Raw genomic sequence first — 23,244 nt, forward strand, 5'->3', positions numbered from 1 at the left:
ACTTAAGTTTGTACGGCAGCCATAGTTTTTCCCCATTCCACATTTTACTGGAGGTTTTAGGACTTAACGTCACATAGCTCCTTACAAATTTTAATTATCCTACCATTACGACATCCAGATATATGCAGTATAATATATTCCATTTGTGTGGGAGGTGCCACGCCCCCTTTTTCCCAATTCCACATTTTCTTGGTGGTGTTAAGGATTGACCTCAAATAACTCCTTACTGAATTTCAATGTTCTGGCATGTATACATTCAAAGTTATGCAGTGCCAAAGATTCCATTTGAATGGGAGGTTCCACGCCCCCTTTTTCCCGATTCCGCATTTTCTTGGTGGTGTTAGGGATTGACCTCATATAACTCCTTACTGAATTTCAATGTTCTGGCATGTATACCTTCAAAGTTATGCAGTACCAAAGATTCCATTTGAATGGGAGGCTCCACGGCCCCTTTTTCCCAATTCCGCCTTTTCTTGGTGGTGTTAGGGATTGACCTCATATAACTCCTTACTGAATTTCAATGTTCTGGCATGTATACCTTCAAAGTTATGCAGTGCCAAAGATTCCATTTGAATGGGAGGTTCCACGCCCCCTTTTTCCCAATTCCGCATTTTCTTGGTGGTGTTAGGGATTGACCTCATATAACTCATTACTGAATTTCAATGTTCTGGCATGTATACCTTCAAAGTTATGCAGTACCAAGATTCCATTTGAATGGGAGGCTCCACGCCCCCTTTTTCCCAATTCCGCCTTTTCTTGGTGGTGTTCGGGATTGACCTCATATAACTCCTTACTGAATTTCAATGTTCTGGCATGTATACCTTCAAAGTTATGCATTACTAAAGATTCCATTTGTATGGGAGGTGCCACGCCACCTTTCTCCGAATTCCGCATTTTCTTGGTGGTGTTAGGGATTGACCTCATATAACTCCTCATTGAATTTCAATGTTCTGGCATGTATACTTTCAAAGGTATGCAGTGCCAAAGATTCCATTTGAATGGGAGGTTCCACGCCCCCCTTTTTCCCAATTCCGCATTTTCTTGGTGGTGTTAGGGATTGACCTCATATAACTCCTCATTGAATTTCAATGTTCTGGCATGTATACTTTCAAAGGTATGCAGTACCAAAAATGCCATTTGTATGGGAGGTGCCACGCTACTTTTATATACCGAAATTATTTTTAGCCTAAAATCTTCCCGTTGATTGAAGGAACCCATTACCAAAATTTGGTGATGATTGATGTGTGGGAAATACGTTTCCATAGCGAACACACACACACACAGAAGTTGATTTTTATATATATATGGCTAAACCGATTTGGCATTTCAAAATCAACTAACTATCATCTCTCCTGTATCTTTCCTAAAAATTTCATGGCAATCTGTCGAGCCGTTCTCGAGTTATGGAGTGACAATCAAAATGTACACTTCTTTTTATATATATAGATTTTTTTACCTTTTAAAAGCTTCAAACCGTTTTGGAATTGCTTAATTCGTTCTTGAGATATATATGATTAAGTGGACCCAATTTTTTTTTTTTTTTTTTTAAACGGTAATTCGTAAATATTTCAACATCGTAACCGTAGAATTAAATATAACCTTGATTTTCAGAATCAAGGGGTGATTTTACACAGGAATTTCATAATGGCGTCTCTGGTGCAGAAAAAAATTGGAATTTTGTGATTCAGTGTTATTATAAGAAAATAATGAATAAACAAACAAACGAACAAATAATATTTTTGTATTATCAGCTTTGGGCAGCGACATCTTTTTGGGATCTCTCTCTCTGGTGGAGTCGAACTATTTGAGCGGCCTCTTTTGACGACCCCTCACCACGGACTGATCCCCAGGGTTCTTTGGCAAGCCCCCTGGCTTCGCCGTAGTTAATTCCCATGGCTAGAAGTCCCTTAAGGCGCTTGCGAGCGGCACCACTTAGCCGATCGCGTTCTACAGTTTGGCTAGGCTGATCACTTTTCGCCGGCGATATTGAAGATTGTAACTCTACCGGATTTGTATCCTGTAGAATCACCATATCTGTCATCATCACGTTATGCAGGGGACTATTCAGCCAGCTGATTCGGCTTGCACCGAAAGGTCGCTGTTGCGGTCAAGACCAGGCCTTATCGGTCGATCACGTTGGCAACCCCCACGCGCACAATAATATTTCTTCTGTTGCTACAATTCTGTTCGTTCATACATTTTTTGCACTTGCTTGTACGTACATACATACACATCCGGGAACTTGACATTTCGATTCGGAACAAAGGAGAGAAGGAAGAAACAAAAATTTGTAAGGTATGCGGAAAAAGAAGGACAAATCTGCAGGGTAAAACTGGGTGCAGTGTGACGAATGTGAAGAATGGTTTCACTCCGAATGCGCTGGTGTGAATGAAATTGTTGAGCAGCGTGATTGGAGTTGCGCTCCCTGTATTTAGAATAACAATACGGGACCAGGGCATACAAATGCAATGCAAGACACAAATTCTTCTGGTTCGTCCCATCAGCAAACGCATCCCGCTCAATCCAATGGAAACGTATTAGAAGTTATTGAGTGTGTCCCATCGCCACGTAAATCCAATAAAGGCAGTCATCAACAACAACTTATGTTAGCTATGCTCGAAGAGAAACGCGCTGCAGAAGAATGTTTCATAGAGCAAAAGTATCAATTACTTGCTCAAATAAATATTAGTGGCACAACCGTTACAACTTTACCATTTGTTGCCACCAATAGCCCGTCACCCTCGCAAGTAGCAGACAGGCAGGCCATACCGAAAGAGTTGCCGACCTTTAGCGGCGACCCAGAAGAGTGGCCGATGTTCATCAGCGACTATGAGCACAGTACGTCCATAGCAGGGTTTTCGAACGTAGAAAATATGCTGCGTTTGCAGCGTTGCCTAAAAGGTAAAGCGCGCGAGTTGGTGAAGGACAAGCTGCTCCTTCCAACTATGGTACCCGATGTTCTCAGCACACTAAAGATGTTTTTCGGTAGACCAGAATATATTTTGGAACGAGTCATCGCTAAAGCAAGGAAAATAGCTCCTCCAAAGGACAAACTTGAGACACTCATAGACAGTTTACACTAGCTGTAATATATGTGCGGCAATGCAAACTTGTAAGCTGAACGAACACCTCATAAATCCAATGCTGGTGAAAGAACTTGTAGACAAATTACCTAATCATCACAAGCTGGCTTGGGCAATGTACCCGCGTGACAGTGCACTACACATACAACAATTTAGCGAATGGCTTTATCGTATTGCCGAAGCAGCATCAACCGTAGTATCACCTGCCGTCGTTTACAAAACAAGCTCAGTTAATACACACAGCAGCAACAATGACATACAACCAAAAACCGACGCACAGCATAACCATGCTCAGGGTCAGTCAGAGCAGTATATGTCGAAATGCTTCGCGTGCAATGCTACTGATCACTACGCTGCGCTTTGCTCAACATTCTTTTTTTTTTATTGTATCTTATTTTATATTATTGTATTGCTTTTACCGCTGATGATTGTTGCTTTGATTACATTCCAAAGAAGCATGACTGGTGAGCCAATTTTCAAAGTTGATATATGCGCAGGCATTCCTTTTGGTTCTAAGGAGTATAGAAATTCATTTGGATAATTCACAATTTTATCATCATCTGTAACTGCGTCGATCGATTTATATTTCGTCACTTCACCAGGAAATTGATTTTGAAAGCGATTGGTTTTGTTAACATGATCATTTTTGGGAGCTAAGATAGTTCTTTCGCATAGCTAAAAAACAAAAACATTTAAATTTAAAATTCTTAATTCTGAAATATGAAAAACTTTCGTCTTGATCGAAGGAACCTCGAGCCAAAATTTGGTGATTATCGAAGTATAGCAAACACGTTTTCATGGGGAGCACACACACAGAATTTGATTTTTATAGAAGATGTAGATAGACTGAAGCTAAACAATTTTTTTAACAGCGGCAAATTACTAAAAGGCATAACAGCTAAACTCAACAATGCAGTCAAACTTTAGGTGTTAAAATAACTTAAGTTTGTACGGCAGCCATAGTTTTTCCCCATTCCACATTTTACTGGAGGTTTTAGGACTTAACGTCATATAGTTCCTTACAAATTTTAATTATCCTACCATTACGACATCCAGATATATGCAGTATAATATATTCCATTTGTATGGGAGGTGCCACACCCCCTTTTTCCCACTTCCACATTTTCTTAGTGGTGTTAAGGATTGACCTCAAATAACTCCTTACTGAATTTCAATGTTCTGGCATGTATACCTTCAAAGTTATGCAGTGCCAAAGATTCCATTTGAATGGGAGGTTCCACGCCCCCTTTTTCCCAATTCCGCATTTTCTTGGTGGTGTTAGGGATTGACCTCATATAACTCCTTACTGAATTTCAATGTTCTGGCATGTATACGTTCAAAGTTATGCAGTACCAAAGATTCCATTTGAATGGGAGGCTCCACGCCCCCTTTTTCCCAATTCCGCCTTTTCTTGGTGGTGTTAGGGATTGACCTCATATAACTCCTTACTGAATTTCAATGTTCTGGCATGTATACCTTCAAAGTTATGCAGTGCCAAAGATTCCATTTGAATGGGAGGTTCCACGCCCCCTTTTCCCCAATTCCGCATTTTCTTGGTGGTATTAGGGATTGACCTCATATAACTCCTTACTGAATTTCAATGTTCCGGCATGTATACCTTCAAAGTTATGCAGTACCAAGATTCCATTTGAATGGGAGGCTCCACGCCCCCTTTTTCCAAATTCCGCCTTTTCTTGGTGGTATTAGGGATTGACGTCATATAACTCCTTACTGAATTTCAATGTTCTGGCATGTATACCTTCAAAGTTATGCATTACTAAAGATTCCATTTGTATGGGAGGTGCCACGCCACCTTTCTCCGAATTCCGCATTTTCTTGGTGATGTTAGGGATTGACCTCATATAACTCCTCATTGAATTTCAATGTTCTGGCATGTATACTTTCAAAGGTATGCAGTGCCAAAGATTCCATTTGAATGGGAGGTTCCACGTCCCCTTTTTCCCAATTCCGCATTTTCTTGGTGGTGTTAGGGGTTGACCTCATATAACTCCTCATTGAATTTCAATGTTCTGGCATGTATACTTTCAAAGGTATGCAGTACCAAAAATGCCATTTGTATGGGAGGTGCCACGCCACTTTTATATACCGAAATTATTTTTAGCCTAAAATCTTCCCGTTGATCGAAGGAACCCATTACCAAAATTTGGTGATGATTGATGTGTGGGAAATACGTTTTCATAGCGAACACACACACACAGAATTTGATTTTTATATATATATGGCCAAACCGATTTGGCATTTCAAAATCAACTAACCATCATCTCTCCTGTATCTTTCCTAAAAATTTCATGGCAATCTGTCGAGCCGTTCTCGAGTTATGGAGTGACAATCAAAATGTACACTTCTTTTTATATATATAGATTTTTTACCTTTTAAAAGCTTCAAACCGTTTTGGAATTGCTCAATTCGTTCTTGAGATATATATGATTAAGTGGACCCAATTTTTTTTTTTTTTTTTAAACGGTAATTCGTAAATATATCAAAATCGTAACCGTAGAATTAAATATAACCTTGATTTTCAGAATCAAGGGGTGATTTTACACAGGAATTTCATAATGGCGTCTCTGGTGCAGAAAAAAATTGGAATTTTGTGATTCAGTGTTATTATAAGAAAATAATGAATAAACAAACAAACGAACAAACAATATTTTTGTATTATCAGCTTTGGGCAGCGACATCTTTTTGGGATCTCTCTCTCTCTGGTGGAGTCGAACTATTTGAGCGGCCTCTTTTGACGACCCCTCACCACGGACTGATCCCCAGGGTTCTTTGGCAAGCCCCCTGGCTTCGCCGTAGTTCATTCCCATGGCTAGAAGTCCCTTAAGGCGCTTGCGAGCGGCACCACTTAGCCGATCGCGTTCTACAGTTTGGCTAGGCTGATCACTTTTCGCCGGCGAGATTGAAGATTGTAACTCTACCGGATTTGTATCCTGTAGAATCACCATATCTGTCATCATCACGTTATGCAGGGGACTATTCAGCCAGCTGATTCGGCTTGCACCGAAAGGTCGCTGTTGCGGTCAAGACCAGGCCTTATCGGTCGATCACGTTGGCAACCCCCACGCGCACAATAATATTTCTTCTGTTGCTACAATTCTGTTCGTTCATACATTTTTTGCACTTGCTTGTACGTACATACATACACATCCGGGAACTTGACATTTCGATTCGGAACAAAGGAGAGAAGGAAGAAACAAAAATTTGTAAGGTATGCGGAAAAAGAAGGACAAATCTGCAGGGTAAAACTGGGTGCAGTGTGAGGAATGTGAAGAATGGTTTCACTCCGAATGCGCTGGTGTGGATGAAATTCTTGAGCAGCGTGATTGGAGTTGCGCTCCCTGTATTTAGAATAACAATACGGGGCCAGGGCATACAAATGCAATGCAAGACACAAATTCTTCTGGTTCGTCCCATCAGCAAACGCATCCCGCTCAATCCAATGGAAACGCATTAGCAGTTATTGAGTGTGTCCCATCGCCACGTAAATCCAATAAAGGCAGTCATCAACAACAACTTATGTTAGCTATGCTCGAAGAGAAACGCGCTGCAGAAGAATGTTTCATAGAGCAAAAGTATCAATTACTTGCTCAAATAAATATTAGTGGCACAACCGTTACAACTTTACCATTTGTTGCCACCAATAGCCCGTCACCCTCGCAAGTAGCAGACAGGCAGGCCATACCGAAAGAGTTGCCGACCTTTAGCGGCGACCCAGAAGAGTGGCCGATGTTCATCAGCGACTATGAGCACAGTACGTCCATAGCAGGGTTTTCGAACGTAGAAAATATGCTGCGTTTGCAGCGTTGCCTAAAAGGTAAAGCGCGCGAGTTGGTGAAGGACAAGCTGCTCCTTCCAACTATGGTACCCGATGTTCTCAGCACACTAAAGATGTTTTTCGGTAGACCAGAATATATTTTGGAACGAGTCATCGCTAAAGCAAGGAAAATAGCTCCTCCAAAGGACAAACTTGAGACACTCATAGACAGTTTACACTAGCTGTAATATATGTGCGGCAATGCAAACTTGTAAGCTGAACGAACACCTCATAAATCCAATGCTGGTGAAAGAACTTGTAGACAAATTACCTAATCATCACAAGCTGGCTTGGGCAATGTACCCGCGTGACAGTGCACTACACATACAACAATTTAGCGAATGGCTTTATCGTATTGCCGAAGCAGCATCAACCGTAGTATCACCTGCCGTCGTTTACAAAACAAGCTCAGTTAATACACACAGCAGCAACAATGACATACAACCAAAAACCGACGCACAGCATAACCATGCTCAGGGTCAGTCAGAGCAGTATATGTCGAAATGCTTCGCGTGCAATGCTACTGATCACTACGCTGCGCTTTGCTCAACATTCTTTTTTTTTTATTGTATCTTATTTTATATTATTGTATTGCTTTTACCGCTGATGATTGTTGCTTTGATTACATTCCAAAGAAGCATGACTGGTGAGCCAATTTTCAAAGTTGATATATGCGCAGGCATTCCTTTTGGTTCTAAGGAGTATAGAAATTCATTTGGATAATTCACAATTTTATCATCATCTGTAACTGCGTCGATCGATTTATATTTCGTCACTTCACCAGGAAATTGATTTTGAAAGCGATTGGTTTTGTTAACATGATCATTTTTGGGAGCTAAGATAGTTCTTTCGCATAGCTAAAAAACAAAAACATTTAAATTTAAAATTCTTAATTCTGAAATATGAAAAACTTTCGTCTTGATCGAAGGAACCTCGAGCCAAAATTTGGTGATTATCGAAGTATAGCAAACACGTTTTCATGGGGAGCACACACACAGAATTTGATTTTTATAGAAGATGTAGATAGACTGAAGCTAAACAATTTTTTTAACAGCGGCAAATTACTAAAAGGCATAACAGCTAAACTCAACAATGCAGTCAAACTTTAGGTGTTAAAATAACTTAAGTTTGTACGGCAGCCATAGTTTTTCCCCATTCCACATTTTACTGGAGGTTTTAGGACTTAACGTCATATAGTTCCTTACAAATTTTAATTATCCTACCATTACGACATCCAGATATATGCAGTATAATATATTCCATTTGTATGGGAGGTGCCACACCCCCTTTTTCCCACTTCCACATTTTCTTAGTGGTGTTAAGGATTGACCTCAAATAACTCCTTACTGAATTTCAATGTTCTGGCATGTATACCTTCAAAGTTATGCAGTGCCAAAGATTCCATTTGAATGGGAGGTTCCACGCCCCCTTTTTCCCAATTCCGCATTTTCTTGGTGGTGTTAGGGATTGACCTCATATAACTCCTTACTGAATTTCAATGTTCTGGCATGTATACGTTCAAAGTTATGCAGTACCAAAGATTCCATTTGAATGGGAGGCTCCACGCCCCCTTTTTCCCAATTCCGCCTTTTCTTGGTGGTGTTAGGGATTGACCTCATATAACTCCTTACTGAATTTCAATGTTCTGGCATGTATACCTTCAAAGTTATGCAGTGCCAAAGATTCCATTTGAATGGGAGGTTCCACGCCCCCTTTTCCCCAATTCCGCATTTTCTTGGTGGTATTAGGGATTGACCTCATATAACTCCTTACTGAATTTCAATGTTCCGGCATGTATACCTTCAAAGTTATGCAGTACCAAGATTCCATTTGAATGGGAGGCTCCACGCCCCCTTTTTCCAAATTCCGCCTTTTCTTGGTGGTATTAGGGATTGACGTCATATAACTCCTTACTGAATTTCAATGTTCTGGCATGTATACCTTCAAAGTTATGCATTACTAAAGATTCCATTTGTATGGGAGGTGCCACGCCACCTTTCTCCGAATTCCGCATTTTCTTGGTGATGTTAGGGATTGACCTCATATAACTCCTCATTGAATTTCAATGTTCTGGCATGTATACTTTCAAAGGTATGCAGTGCCAAAGATTCCATTTGAATGGGAGGTTCCACGTCCCCTTTTTCCCAATTCCGCATTTTCTTGGTGGTGTTAGGGGTTGACCTCATATAACTCCTCATTGAATTTCAATGTTCTGGCATGTATACTTTCAAAGGTATGCAGTACCAAAAATGCCATTTGTATGGGAGGTGCCACGCCACTTTTATATACCGAAATTATTTTTAGCCTAAAATCTTCCCGTTGATCGAAGGAACCCATTACCAAAATTTGGTGATGATTGATGTGTGGGAAATACGTTTTCATAGCGAACACACACACACAGAATTTGATTTTTATATATATATGGCCAAACCGATTTGGCATTTCAAAATCAACTAACCATCATCTCTCCTGTATCTTTCCTAAAAATTTCATGGCAATCTGTCGAGCCGTTCTCGAGTTATGGAGTGACAATCAAAATGTACACTTCTTTTTATATATATAGATTTTTTTACCTTTTAAAAGCTTCAAACCGTTTTGGAATTGCTCAATTCGTTCTTGAGATATATATGATTAAGTGGACCCAATTTTTTTTTTTTTTTTTAAACGGTAATTCGTAAATATATCAAAATCGTAACCGTAGAATTAAATATAACCTTGATTTTCAGAATCAAGGGGTGATTTTACACAGGAATTTCATAATGGCGTCTCTGGTGCAGAAAAAAATTGGAATTTTGTGATTCAGTGTTATTATAAGAAAATAATGAATAAACAAACAAACGAACAAACAATATTTTTGTATTATCAGCTTTGGGCAGCGACATCTTTTTGGGATCTCTCTCTCTCTGGTGGAGTCGAACTATTTGAGCGGCCTCTTTTGACGACCCCTCACCACGGACTGATCCCCAGGGTTCTTTGGCAAGCCCCCTGGCTTCGCCGTAGTTCATTCCCATGGCTAGAAGTCCCTTAAGGCGCTTGCGAGCGGCACCACTTAGCCGATCGCGTTCTACAGTTTGGCTAGGCTGATCACTTTTCGCCGGCGAGATTGAAGATTGTAACTCTACCGGATTTGTATCCTGTAGAATCACCATATCTGTCATCATCACGTTATGCAGGGGACTATTCAGCCAGCTGATTCGGCTTGCACCGAAAGGTCGCTGTTGCGGTCAAGACCAGGCCTTATCGGTCGATCACGTTGGCAACCCCCACGCGCACAATAATATTTCTTCTGTTGCTACAATTCTGTTCGTTCATACATTTTTTGCACTTGCTTGTACGTACATACATACACATCCGGGAACTTGACATTTCGATTCGGAACAAAGGAGAGAAGGAAGAAACAAAAATTTGTAAGGTATGCGGAAAAAGAAGGACAAATCTGCAGGGTAAAACTGGGTGCAGTGTGAGGAATGTGAAGAATGGTTTCACTCCGAATGCGCTGGTGTGGATGAAATTGTTGAGCAGCGTGATTGGAGTTGCGCTCCCTGTATTTAGAATAACAATACGGGGCCAGGGCATACAAATGCAATGCAAGACACAAATTCTTCTGGTTCGTCCCATCAGCAAACGCATCCCGCTCAATCCAATGGAAACGCATTAGCAGTTGGTGAGTGTGTCCCATCGCCACGTAAATCCAATAAAGGCAGTCATCAACAACAACTTATGTTAGCTATGCTCGAAGAGAAACGCGCTGCAGAAGAATGTTTCATAGAGCAAAAGTATCAATTACTTGCTCAAATAAATATTAGTGGCACAACCGTTACAACTTTACCATTTGTTGCCACCAATACCCCGTCACCCTCGCAAGTAGCAGACAGGCAGGCCATACCGAAAGAGTTGCCTACCTTTAGCAGCGACCCAGAAGTGTGGCCGATGTTCATCAGCGACTATGAGCACAGTACGTCCATAGCAGGGTTTTCGACCGTAGAAAATATGCTGCGTTTGCAGCGTTGCCTAAAAGGTAAAGCGCGCGAGTTGGTGAAGGACAAGCTGCTCCTTCCAACTATGGTACCCGATGTTCTCAGCACACTAAAGATGTTTTTCGGTAGACCAGAATATATTTTGGAACGAGTCATCGCTAAAGCAAGGAAAATAGCTCCTCCAAAGGACAGACTTGAGACACTCATAGACAGTTTGCACTAGCTGTAATATATGTGCGGCAATGCAAACTTGTAAGCTGAACGAACACCTCAAAAATCCAATGCTGGTGAAAGAACTTGTAGACAAATTACCTAATCATCACAAGCTGGCTTGGGCAATGTACCCGCGTGACAGTGCACCACACATACAACAGCGAATGGCTTTATCGTATTGCCGAAGCAGCATCAACCGTAGTATCACCTGCCGTCGTTTACAAAACAAGCTCAGTTAATACATACAGCAGCAACAATGACATACAACCAAAAACCGACGCACAGCATAACCATGCTCAGGGTCAGTCAGAGCAGTATATGTCGAAATGCTTCGCGTGCAATGCTACTGATCACTACGCTGCGCTTTGCTCCACATTGAAAGACTTGCCAGTAAATGAAAGGTGGTCCATGGTAAGAAGGGAAAATGAATGTTATCGCTGCTTGAAAACTCATCGCAAAGGCTGTTTCTCGAAGAAGGGTTGTGGTACGAACGGTTGCACACAAAAACATCATCCACTTCTGCATAATGGCGGCAATGAAAATGCAATTAAGGCAGAAATCGACCAGGCCATTGTAAGCACACATCGTGCCGATATCAACAGCAGCCAATTCTTTCGTACAATGCCAGTGAAGCTGCATGTGGCAGGTAAGACAATAGAAGTTTTCGCGTTCCTGGACGAAGGGTCGTCTGTGACAATCATCGATGAGTCAACACTCAAAAGGCTCGGCATGAACGGCGTACCAACACCAACATGTCTACAGTGGACGAGTAAAACTACGCGCAGCGAAAGCACATCGGTGCGAGCGTCCATAAAAATATCCACAACAGACAGCAACAGACTGCTTTGGTTAAATCACGTTCATACAATAAAGAATCTAGCTCTACTGAAACAGTCGATGAACGCGGTCGAGCTGCGTTGCGTATATCCTTATTTAAGGGACATACTTTTACCATCTTACGATGATGTTCAACCAATGTTGCTTATAGGAGCCGACAATTGGAAAATCGCTGTACCTCGAAAAATACGCGAAAGGTCGTCGTCACGAGCCAATCGCATCTAAGTATTGGTTATGGTGGAGTATCCAAGGCGCTTTGACCGCAGCAACATATGTAACCATGCATCATTGTGAATGCAAATGACCAGAATTACGCGACGCCGTTAAAGAAAGCTTCAGCTTGGATGCCGTGAAACAACAAAATATAATGTCAAACGACGACAAACGAGCTATTGAAATGCTGGACCAAACGTGCGCTAAAGTAAATGGGCATTTGGAAGTCGGCCTTTTATGGCGCACCGAGGACTGCAGCCTGCCCGAGAGCTCCAACAACGCACTTCAGCGTATCAACTGTTTAAAGGCTAAAATTAAGCCGTCACTATTCGAAAAAATCGATAACCCCATCCACAATTTAATACACAAGAATTACGCATTTCAACTCTCGGAGGCCGACATGGCTATCAAGAATAAGCATGTCTCGTATCTACCGATTTTCATAGCAATAAATCCGAACAAGCCTAATAAAATTAGACTAGTGTGGGATGCGGCAGCGAAGTCGCATGGTACGTCATTGAATGATCATTTACTCGCATTACCAGATCTGCTACAAGCTCTTATTGAAATTCTACTGAGGTTCAGAGTGGGGAAGGTAGCAATATCCGCCGACATCGCTGAAATGTTTCATAGGATAAATATTCGCGAAGAGGACATGCACGCACAACGCTTTTTGTGGTTCGACCAAATCAGCGGTCAAACAAGCGCATATGTCATGAGAGCTATGACCTTCGGCATAAACTGCGGCACATGCATTGCTCACTACGTCCGAAATAAAAATGCCGAAGAGAAACGTCAGAGGTATCCCAGAGCATACGAGGCAATCCGAAACGCACACTATGTTGATGATTACATAGACAGCGCCGAAAACGAAGAAGCCGCATTTGCGGTGACAGACGAAGTTCGCACTGTTCATCGCGCTGGTGGATTTGACCTTAGACACTGGGCTTCGAATTCGTCTAAAGTCCTTCGACAGCTTTCAAATATTGACCCAGCAGAACAAGTCCCAGTACAATTCGGAGAGGCCGAAAAGTTTCTAGGTATGTATTGGGACCCGTATAACGACATTTTTAAGTATATTTTCAGGTTCGCACGTAGAGATGTCTTAGCGGAGCAGGTCATTCCAACAAAACGTGAGGTTTTGCAGGTCCTCATGTCCATCTTCGACCCGTTGAGGCTGGTCGATTGTTACACAGTTGGCCTGAAAATAATTTTACAGCACGTGTGGCGAGTTAGTATTGGCTGGGACGAAGAGCTCTCTGAGGAGCTTGCCGAAGGTTGGCGACATTGGAAGCGTACGCTGCCTCTAATACAAGCAGTCGAAATCCCGAGGTGCTACTCACAACAATTTCATGATGGGACGCGAGTGGAATTGCATACGTTCGTTGATGCAACGAGTACACTTACGCAGTGGCTTGCTACTTAAGAGTAGCGAAAGAAGATTTTGTCGATCTATCGTTAGTGGCTGGGAAAAGCAAGGTCGCCCCTCCAAAAACCTCTTTCCATTCCTCGTATGGAATTGCAAGCTGCGTTAATGGACTTGCGCTTGTCTCAACGTAGTATCAATGTGCGCAAACTCAACATACAAAACGTCACATATTGGTCAGATTCGAGGACGATTTTACAGTGGTTGAGGATGGACACACGCAAATTTCAACAATTCGTTATGCATCATATTTTCGAGATACTTTAAAACTCAGACGTTAGGCAGTGGCGATGGGTCCCAACGAAATTTAATGTGTCAGACGCAGCAACCAAGGTCAGAAGTCCAGTGCCAATTACACAGTGGTTGCACGGTCCCGATTTTCTACGGAAGGCGAGCTTTGAATGGCCCGAATTCGAGTGCACTATTATTGATGATGTCGATATGAGCGAGTTGCGGAAACATGTATATGTAGTTAGCAAAGTTCCATCTATACCGACAAACGTTAAATATTTTTCCGACTGGCGCATGCTTTATAGGGCCGTCGCCACATTTATCTTACACATTGCCAAGCTAAGAGCTGGTGTACACGGCTTCATCAAGCCGAACACAATTACGCCAGAGATGATTCACAGCGCAGAGAATCTTCTCATTAAGCAATCGCAGCTTGAATCATTCTCTCCTGAGATCAGTGCATTATGTGCTTAGCAACCACTCAGCAAACGAGGTCGATTGTCTGGGCTAAACGCTTACCTGAACAATAATGGAGTAATGCGCATACAAGGAAGAGCCAATTCTATCGATTGCCGTATGGATGCTATAGTAATGCCGCGAGAGAGTCATAACACATTCCTCATTGTACGAGCATATCACGAAAACTGTCACCATATTTCTCACGAAACGGTTATTAATAAAATCAAATCTTCATACTATATACCCCGTTTGCGCATGTTGTACAAAGGGGTACGCCCATTATGTCAAAAATGCAAGCTTTACTCAGCAGTACCTATACCACTACAAATGGCGCCTATACCCACTGCGAGACTGGCCAGCTTCGCCAAGCCATTCACTTATACCGGCGTAGATTATTTCGGGTCAATTCTCGTGAACGTTGGCAGACACAAGGTGAAAAGGTGGGTCGTACTTTTTACGTGCTTGACACTTCGTGCATTACATTTTGAGATAGCTTAAAGTTTGGATACTAGCTCATGCATCATGAGTATACGTAATTTTATTGCAAGGCGCGGCACTCCGTTGGAAATATATTCCGACAATGGCACGAACTTTAGAGCACCAGAAAAGCTTGTTCGTGACCAAAATATCAAAACCAATTTCGACGAAATTACTATTAAATACGATCGCATCAAGTGGCACTTTAACCCGCCAAGTGCCCCACATAAGGGAGGTGCATGGGAACGCCTCTTTCGATCAGCGAAAACCACGTTACGAAGCATCTGTTCAGCTTACTCATTCAACGACGGAAGTCTTCGTTGCGCTTTGATGGAAGCTGAATTCATTATTAATTCTCGGCCGCTCACCTTTGTAAGCCTCGATGCGATTGATGACATTGCCCTGACCCCAAATCATTTGCTTATTGGGGCAGCCGACGGGTACAAGCCTGCTTGTACTGATGACATGAACATAAGGCAGCGGTGGCATCAAGTGCAACTATTCGGAGATCGTTTTTGGCAACGATGGGTGAAGGAATATACACTTGTACTTACGAGACGTGTTAAATGGTTTAAGAAATGCACGCCGTTGGCGGTGGACGACATCGTAATCGTGGTAGATGAAAACCTGCCGAGAAATATGTGGTCCAAAGGTAGAATAGTGAAGACAGTGGTGGCGAAAGATGGTCAAGTAAGAAGAGTAAGCATAACGACGAGCCTAGGGTTGATAGAGAGACCAGCGACGAAGGTGGCTAAACTGGATGTCGGCACTGAATATGGTGGTAAATAATCCGTAGGTAATTTACGAAGGGGGGGAGTGTTGCCGTCAAAATCAGGCCTTATCGTTCGATCACGATGGCAAGCCCCGCGCGCATAATAATATTTCTTCTGTTGCTACAATTCTGTTCGTTCATACATTTTTTTCACTTGCTTGTGCATACGTACATACACATCTGGCAACTTAACATTTCGATTCGGAACAAAGGAGAGAAGGAAGAAACTATAAATTTTTAAAGCGCCCCCGCTATTTTTTATATACTTTATTAAATACAAGTTAATGTGTTGAATTTATAAATAAAGTTATAGCTGCTATTAAACATCAAATAATTCTCCTTCCTTGCCCGTAACAGTCGCAATCGACCTGGTTTGTACATAGAGTAGTTTCTGAAACATAGGCTCCAATAGAACCCTTTATCGGGAGTACAGATATCATATAAATCCTGCTATACCCTTTTTAAAGGTGTGAGATTAAGTGAAAAATTATGTTGGATATCAACTTGATACTATATTTTTGAACGTTTTGGGAGTGGTTACAACTATCGGAAAAAAATTTGTTGTTTGCAATATTACCCGTAACTTGAAATAAGGCTGTCGATTGTGGCCGGGGTCGTGTACATGCCTTCAACGCCGAATATTTATGGTTCGCCTATTGGCAGGGGAGAGACATAATGCATCTGCTTAGCTGATGCCGCTTTAAGAAGACATATAAACTACAAGTCCTAATTTGCAAGGAAAACTTAAAGTAACATGCTCGAAATTCGGAGAAGAAATTCGGCCTTCTTATTCTCGTAGTACCGATGCGTGCGACCATACATATAATTTACGGTCCAGCTTTTGGGTCTGGAATGAGGGTATACCCTTTCAAAGCTTTGAGAGGTGTATCGCTACGAGTACTGTTATGTGGTTTTGTTCTTGGTTTCATCCGAAATGTATCTATGTGTTTATGGCGTTTAGCGCGGTGGCGCAGGTTAGATGTGAAAAAAGGGAACAGGACGACTTTAAGTGTCTTGGTTACTGGGGATTGGAGAGATATCTGACGATATGAGTCTCTTTCGTTAGCTCGGTTCCCAGGTCCTCACCATTTTCCATTTTTAGGAATAACGAAAGTGGACAAGGAAAAGAAGTGTAACGTAGCGTTACAATAGTATGACCCCCACTGTAACCCTTTTTCTCCTACGCCTGAGACCCCCACTCTAACCCTTTTTCACGATTTGGCTGTTGTCATTTCATTCCTCGCAGGTTAGTCAGAGGAAGTGGTTGCTTTCTTAAGCAACAAGTCACTCCTCATATTCCTTCCCCCCTAGTCCTGGCTCAGGCATTTAGCACGGCACTGTGGTCGTGACCAGAGCTACTTGTGGAGCGTCCCTTGAAGTTGTCGGTTCTACCATGCGGACAGGTCGCTTCACAGGAGTAAGGCGTGGCCTCAGGTGGTGAATGTGTCGGTTACACCCCCAAACACCGCCTGAGACTTCGCCAGCAACGGCACTACCACAGTAACGCGCAACCGCGAACAGGCCGCCCCCCCCCCTCGCAGGTCCCTCTATCGCCACAACTGAGACAGTACCCGTATCGGAAGCCACCCGCAAGAGCCGCCATTGGAAACCGCCCCCGAGAAGGTAATCACACCTCGCCCTGATCGCACCACTGGAACGCACTCCGTTGTCGCTTTGTTATTGTCGCTATCCGACCGCCGTTGCGCTGCTACCGTCAGCCACCCGCTATCCTACCGCCGTTGCGCCGCTGCTGCGACGACCGCTAGCCGCCGTCACCTTATCAACGTCCATCCAGTTCGCTGGTGCCGTCACTGCGTCTATACCGCTACATCCATCCGTCCGCTAATACTGTCCGCCGTCCAGCCCCCGTGCTAATCCCGCCACTGCGCAAATACCGCAGTGTCAACCCGTCCGCTAATACTGTCCGCCGTCCCGCCGCTGCGCTCATACCACTGTACCAATCCGTCCGCCAATACTGTCCGCCGTCCGCCCGCCGCGCTGATCCCACCGCTGCTCCCGGCAACCGTACCAACCCGCCCGCTACTGCACCGCCGCTAAACCACCGTACCGACCCCTCCGCTATTACTACGCCTGTTAGCCGCCGCCTCCATCTTTGTACGGAAAGCTGCTGCCCTCACTACCCATCAAGCCGTGTGTGTGTGTGTGTATTCGTCATTAACACATAACAACTGTGTTCTTCTTAAGTGGGGGTTTGTGGGACCTCTACTTGACCCAGGATTGACTGAGTGCTACCTCAGCCTTCGACAAAACCCACCTCATAAATGGCGCCCGAGCAGGGACCCTCCTCCGCAGATGACAGTGGAAAACCAAACACAACAACCACCAAAACTGCCGGGGCGGGTTCGACGAACACACCATTAGAAACAACAAACACACCGGCCCCGAAGGTACAACGCTGACCACCGATTCGCTCAACTGGATCTACCTACTCAAGAGGGAGAGGCTAATCGAGGAGTGCAGGAAACACCATATCAAGGTAGAAGGCCAAACCGTAGCCGAACTGCGTCGCGCACTGAGCGTATACGTGCGAGCCAAACGCACAAGAGAGTCAAGCGAAGACCTGCTAAAGGAGCTAGAGAGAGAAGTGAATGAAGAAGAGGGGAAATCCGCTACGCTACCCCAGCCAACAACAAAGCCGAGCCCTTCGATCCAGATGCATAGTCCCCAACCGCATGCGCATGAGAGAGAACGCGCACCACCGAAGCGAGACAAAATGAGCGACGGTGAGCTAATGAATACCGTTCGCCGCTGGGATTTGCATTTTTCGGGAGAAGAGTCGCTGACGAATTTCTGGAGAGGATAGAGGAGCTTGCCGAATGTTACCGCATCCCCGTCGACCGGCTCCTCCCAACGCTGCCGGAACTTCTACGTGGCAAAGCACTCCAATGGTACCACATCCGTAAACAACAAATCAACCAATGGCGCGATTTTCGAACGTAGGTGCAAAATTTTTTCCTGCCCAAGCGTCATCTTCGACATTTGGAAGAGGCCATCCGACAACGCAAGCAACACGGCCGTGAAAAAGCCAAAGACTACATCCTCGCATTAGAAACGCTGATCCGCCAGCACCCGACAATGTGTAAGGAAAACCACATCGAACGAATATACGATGGCCTACGCGTTGAATACCGCCTCTTCGTCAAGCGCAGCGAGTTTAAAACGATCGGTGAGCTCCTGGAAATAACGGAAGAATATGAGCTGCTAAAAATCGAGGAAGCGAAACAGGGTAAAGCGGCGATCCACAGCCTGTATCATCTTCAAACGGAGTATGATAGCAAGGAGTGTTGCTGGCGCTGCAAGGAACGCGGACACCGCCGCTCCCAATGCAGGGGCCGCAGGAGAATGTTCTGCTCCAGGTGTGGACAAGACAACATCCTCTCCAGGGACTGCCTATGCCGTTCGACCAACCAATCCACCGACAAAAACACATCCAGGATGCCGTCAAGTTATGTGAGAGGAAGCCGCCAAGCATTATTTGTGCGGCCACAGAAGTATATGGAACCACCAGCCTGCAATCCCGCTGCCGAAATGCAAGTAGATGACCATCTCTACATACCGATAACCATCGAGGGCATGAGCGTGCGCGCGCTAGTAGACACCGGTGCCACCCTCTCATACGTCGACGAGTCAATACGAAATCACCTGGAGAGAAATAAAATCAAACCACATCTTCATAGGCGGAGCGTCCAATTGGCAGACCAGACGTGTGTCTATAGCTTGAATTCGTACCCAGCAAGGATTACGTACAAAGGACGAACGACTAACACAATGATGTCCGTCATCTCGAACTTGGCAGAACGGATGATCTTAGGAATGGACTTTTTACGGGAAAGGGGAATCACCCTCACGCTAGATGGCCAGCCGTTAGAAGTCACTTTGACCAGGAGATCAGCCGAGTTAGACACACTATGTTCAATGACCAGCTGGGAACACGTGAACAATGGTCAAAAACCGGAGCACCACCAGAAGCGATTGAGTAAAACCGGTAGCCCAATAACCGCAGCCGAACATTCGACCATCCGTAAACATAACCGACCGCTGAAGCAACGCTTCTACCCCCGTTACCCGGCTATACAAACATACGACGTCAATGAAGATTACCGAAAAAGAGCGCCGAACGCGATATGCAATTCGCTTTCTCGCCGCCCGTTACAAAACACCGAACCAGACAAATTTTACACAATAAAAGGCGACAGAGAAGAACCCGGTGAGATTATTGGCAACCATACAATATCCGCAGCCATGGGAAATAGTAACCGCCGACTTCGTGCCACCACTACCACGTTCCAAACAAAGAAGCACTTACCTCCTCGCCTTGATCTACAAATGAAGGTAATTCCGGCGCGCCAAGCAACAGCGGCAAGCTTGCTCAAAGCCCTACAAGAAAAGGTCTTATACCGACTTGGTTATCCGAAAACCTTCCCCACCGACAATGGGAAGCAGTTCGGCGGAAAAGCGTTAGCACCGTTCCTGAGCGACCACCGCACATGGGATCAGGAGACTCCACAAATCGAATTTACAGTAAATATGGTCAGCAAAGAGGGTACAAAAACATCTTCAGCAGACATAAACTACGGCGATATAAAGCGACGTTAGAGCGGGTGCACACGGAGGGAGCAGTACCAGTGGCCAGTCAACCGAGTCAAAATTCAAAAGGTATCACATTTTTTTCCGGCCCATATATTACCGAATAGCGAATGGCAATAATGCAATCACAACCCGAGGTAGATGAGAAGAACGCCAATGTGTCAAAGATGAAGGAAGAAAAAGATAGATGGCAACTTATTTATAATATTCATGAATTTTGCATTATTTCAAAATTAAATATTCTTTTAGTTTAAGATCAATGAAATGTAAACATTTTTTTTTTGAATTAACTTTGTTAGGTATAAGTGGAATGAGTCTGTATATTTTATGGAAAAAATGTTAATAAAACGATGCACGCATACACACCGGCATAACGGCACACACACAACCGCTAGGCCAGGCCTGGCGTGGTACTCCTCTTCCTCACAGCAGCTTTCCGTCAACCGAAGTGGGAGGGGGACTGTAACGTAGCGTTACAATAGTATGACCCCCACTGTAACCCTTTTTCTCCTACGCCTGAGACCCCCACTCTAACCCTTTTTCACCTACGCCTGAGAGTATACATAATTTGCACACGGCACGACAACATCAGCAGTTACATACCAATGCATGCGGATAGCATTTGGCAATAACAAGAATTGCACACGGCACGCCAACTCAAAATAGTATGAAAGAGGACGAATTGGCTGTTGTCATTTCATTCCTCGCAGGTTAGTCAGAGGAAGTGGTTGCTTTCTTAAGCAACCAGTCACTCCTCATATCCCTTCCCCCCCCCCCCCCCCCCCCCCCCCCCCCCAGTCCTGGCTCAGGCAGTTAGCACGAAACTGTGGTCGTGACCAGAGCTACTTGTGGAGCGTCCCTTGAAGTTGTCGGTTCTATCATGCGGACAGGTCGCTTCACAGGAGTAAGGCGTGGCCTCAGGTTGTGAATGTGTCGGTTACACCCCCAAACACCGCCTGAGACTTCGCCAGCAACGGCACTACCACAGTAACGCGCAACCGCGAACAGGCCGCCCCCCCCCCTCCGCCCCGGCCCGGCCGTCGACCGGTCCAGCAGCTAAAGGGGCTACCGCTGTGCCGTGAGGTGCACTCCCCCTCAGCCCCTGAATCGGCCGCCGGAATTCCTGCTGGTACAACTCCACGTCCAGCCCTGCATTCGTGCGGGCATGGAGGCGGTGGTGTCCAGCTGGCGGACCGGCATTAACCAATATATCCCTTCCCCTCAGTCCTGGCTCAGGCAGTTAGCACGGAACTGTGGTCGTGACCAGAGCTACTTGTGGAGCGTCCCTTGAAGTTGTCGGTTCTACCATACGGACAGGTCGCTTCACAGGAGTAAGGCGTGGCCTCAAGTGGTGAATGTGTCGGTTATACCCCCAAACACCGCTTGAGACTTCGCCAGCAACGGCACTACCACAGTAACGCGCAACCGCGAACAGGCCGCCCCCCTACGCCCCGGCCCGACCGTCAACCGGTCCAGCAGCTAAAAGGGCTACCGCTGTGCCGTGAGGTGCACTCCCCCTCAGCCCCTGGATCGGCCGACGGAATTCCTGCTGGTACAACTCCGCGTCTAGCCCTGCATTCGTGCGGGCATGGAGGCGGTGTTGTCCAGCTGGCGGACCGGCATTAACCATAACTCTTATTTCATTCCTCGCAGGTCCCTCTACCGCCACAACTGAGACAGTACCCGTATCGGAAGCCACCCGCAAGAGCCGCCATTGGAAACCGTCCCCGAGAAGGTAATCACACCTCGCCCTGATCGCACCACTGGAACGCACTCCGTTGTCGCTTTGTTGTTGTCGCTATCCGACCGCCGTTGCGCTACTACCGTCAGCCGCCCGCTATCCTACCACCGTTGCGCTGCTACCGTCAGCCGCCCGCCATCCTACCGCCGTTGCGCCGCTGCTACGACGACCGTCAGCTGCCCGCTATCCAACCGCCGTCGTACCGCTGCTACGACGACCGCTAGCCGCCGTCACCTTATCAACGTCCATCCAGTTCGCTGGTGCCGTCACTGCGTCTATACCGCTACATCCATCCTTCCGCTAATACCGTCCGCCGTCCAGCCCCCGTGCTAATCCCGCCACTGCGCAAATACCGCTGTGCCAACCCGTCCGCTAATACTGTCCGCCGTCCCGCCGCTGCGCTCATACCACTGTACCAATCCGTCCGCCAATACTGTCCGCCGTCCGGCCGCCGCGCTGATCCCACCGCTGCTCCCGGGCAACCGTACCAACCCGCCCGCTACTGCACAGCCGCTAAACCACCGTACCGACCCCTCCGCTATTACTACGCCTGTTAGCCGCCGCCTCCATCTGTGTACGGAAAGCTGCTGCCCTCACTACCCATCAAGCCGTGTGTGTGTGTGTGTATTCGTCATTAACACATAACAACTGTGTTCTTATTAAGTGGGGGTTTGTGGGACCTCTACTTGACCCTGGATTGACTGAGTGCTACCTCAGCCTTCGACAAAACCCACCTCTTAGAAGAACTTCGACCCTTATTAGACTGTACATAATATCTATTGGCGCCTCCTTGTTAATTCATCATTACTTTTGAAAGTTCGCTTGAATATGACTAATTTTAATTCTAACTATAGCAATTTAATAAAAATTTTAACAATATAGCAATTTATTAATATTTATGACGACTATAAGTACGGTATATAAGATTTTTAACATAACATAACTTAATGGTAAAGTACACAAAGATAACACAACATTATTCTAATTTCAGGTTTTGGGTTAATTTAATCAAGAATCCAAACTTTGTTTTTGACATACACAAATCAAACATTGTTGATTCCTGCTTATCGGTTGTTGCCCAGACATTTATGGATTCTTGCTCTACTTCAGACCATCGTCTAGGTTGGATCATCAATTAAGATAATACAAACATTATTGTTCTTCAAAATATTTTTTTTTTATACAGGGAAGGACTCGCCAAGCTCAAAACTTCTTTACGCTAAGGATATCCCGGAATACCGTAAATGGGTCGAAAGATACTATCGTGATATAAGAGAAATGCCATCTATTTCCGATCAAGACATGAATGCTATGTTGGCAGAGGAATCAAGAGTTAGTTCCTTCTAAAAATGTTTAAGTACATATTAATTTT

General features: G+C 44.7%; 1 protein-coding gene across 8 annotated transcripts in view; it reads left to right on the forward strand.

Moving 5' to 3' along the window:
- PlexA (plexin A) overlaps positions 1-23,244 on the forward strand; it is a 739,259-nt gene that overhangs the window by 715,214 nt on the left and 801 nt on the right. For all 8 annotated transcript variants that reach the window (XM_067757876.1, XM_067757873.1, XM_067757870.1 and 5 more), the window contains 2 exons: positions 22,864-22,994; positions 23,059-23,204. In XM_067757876.1, the coding sequence (XP_067613977.1) occupies positions 22,864-22,994; positions 23,059-23,204 (277 nt within the window). The remainder of the gene's footprint in view (positions 1-22,863; positions 22,995-23,058; positions 23,205-23,244) is intronic.

This window comes from Eurosta solidaginis, chromosome X, assembly GCF_040869045.1.
Source record: "Eurosta solidaginis isolate ZX-2024a chromosome X, ASM4086904v1, whole genome shotgun sequence".
NCBI lineage: Eukaryota > Metazoa > Arthropoda > Insecta > Diptera > Tephritidae > Eurosta > Eurosta solidaginis.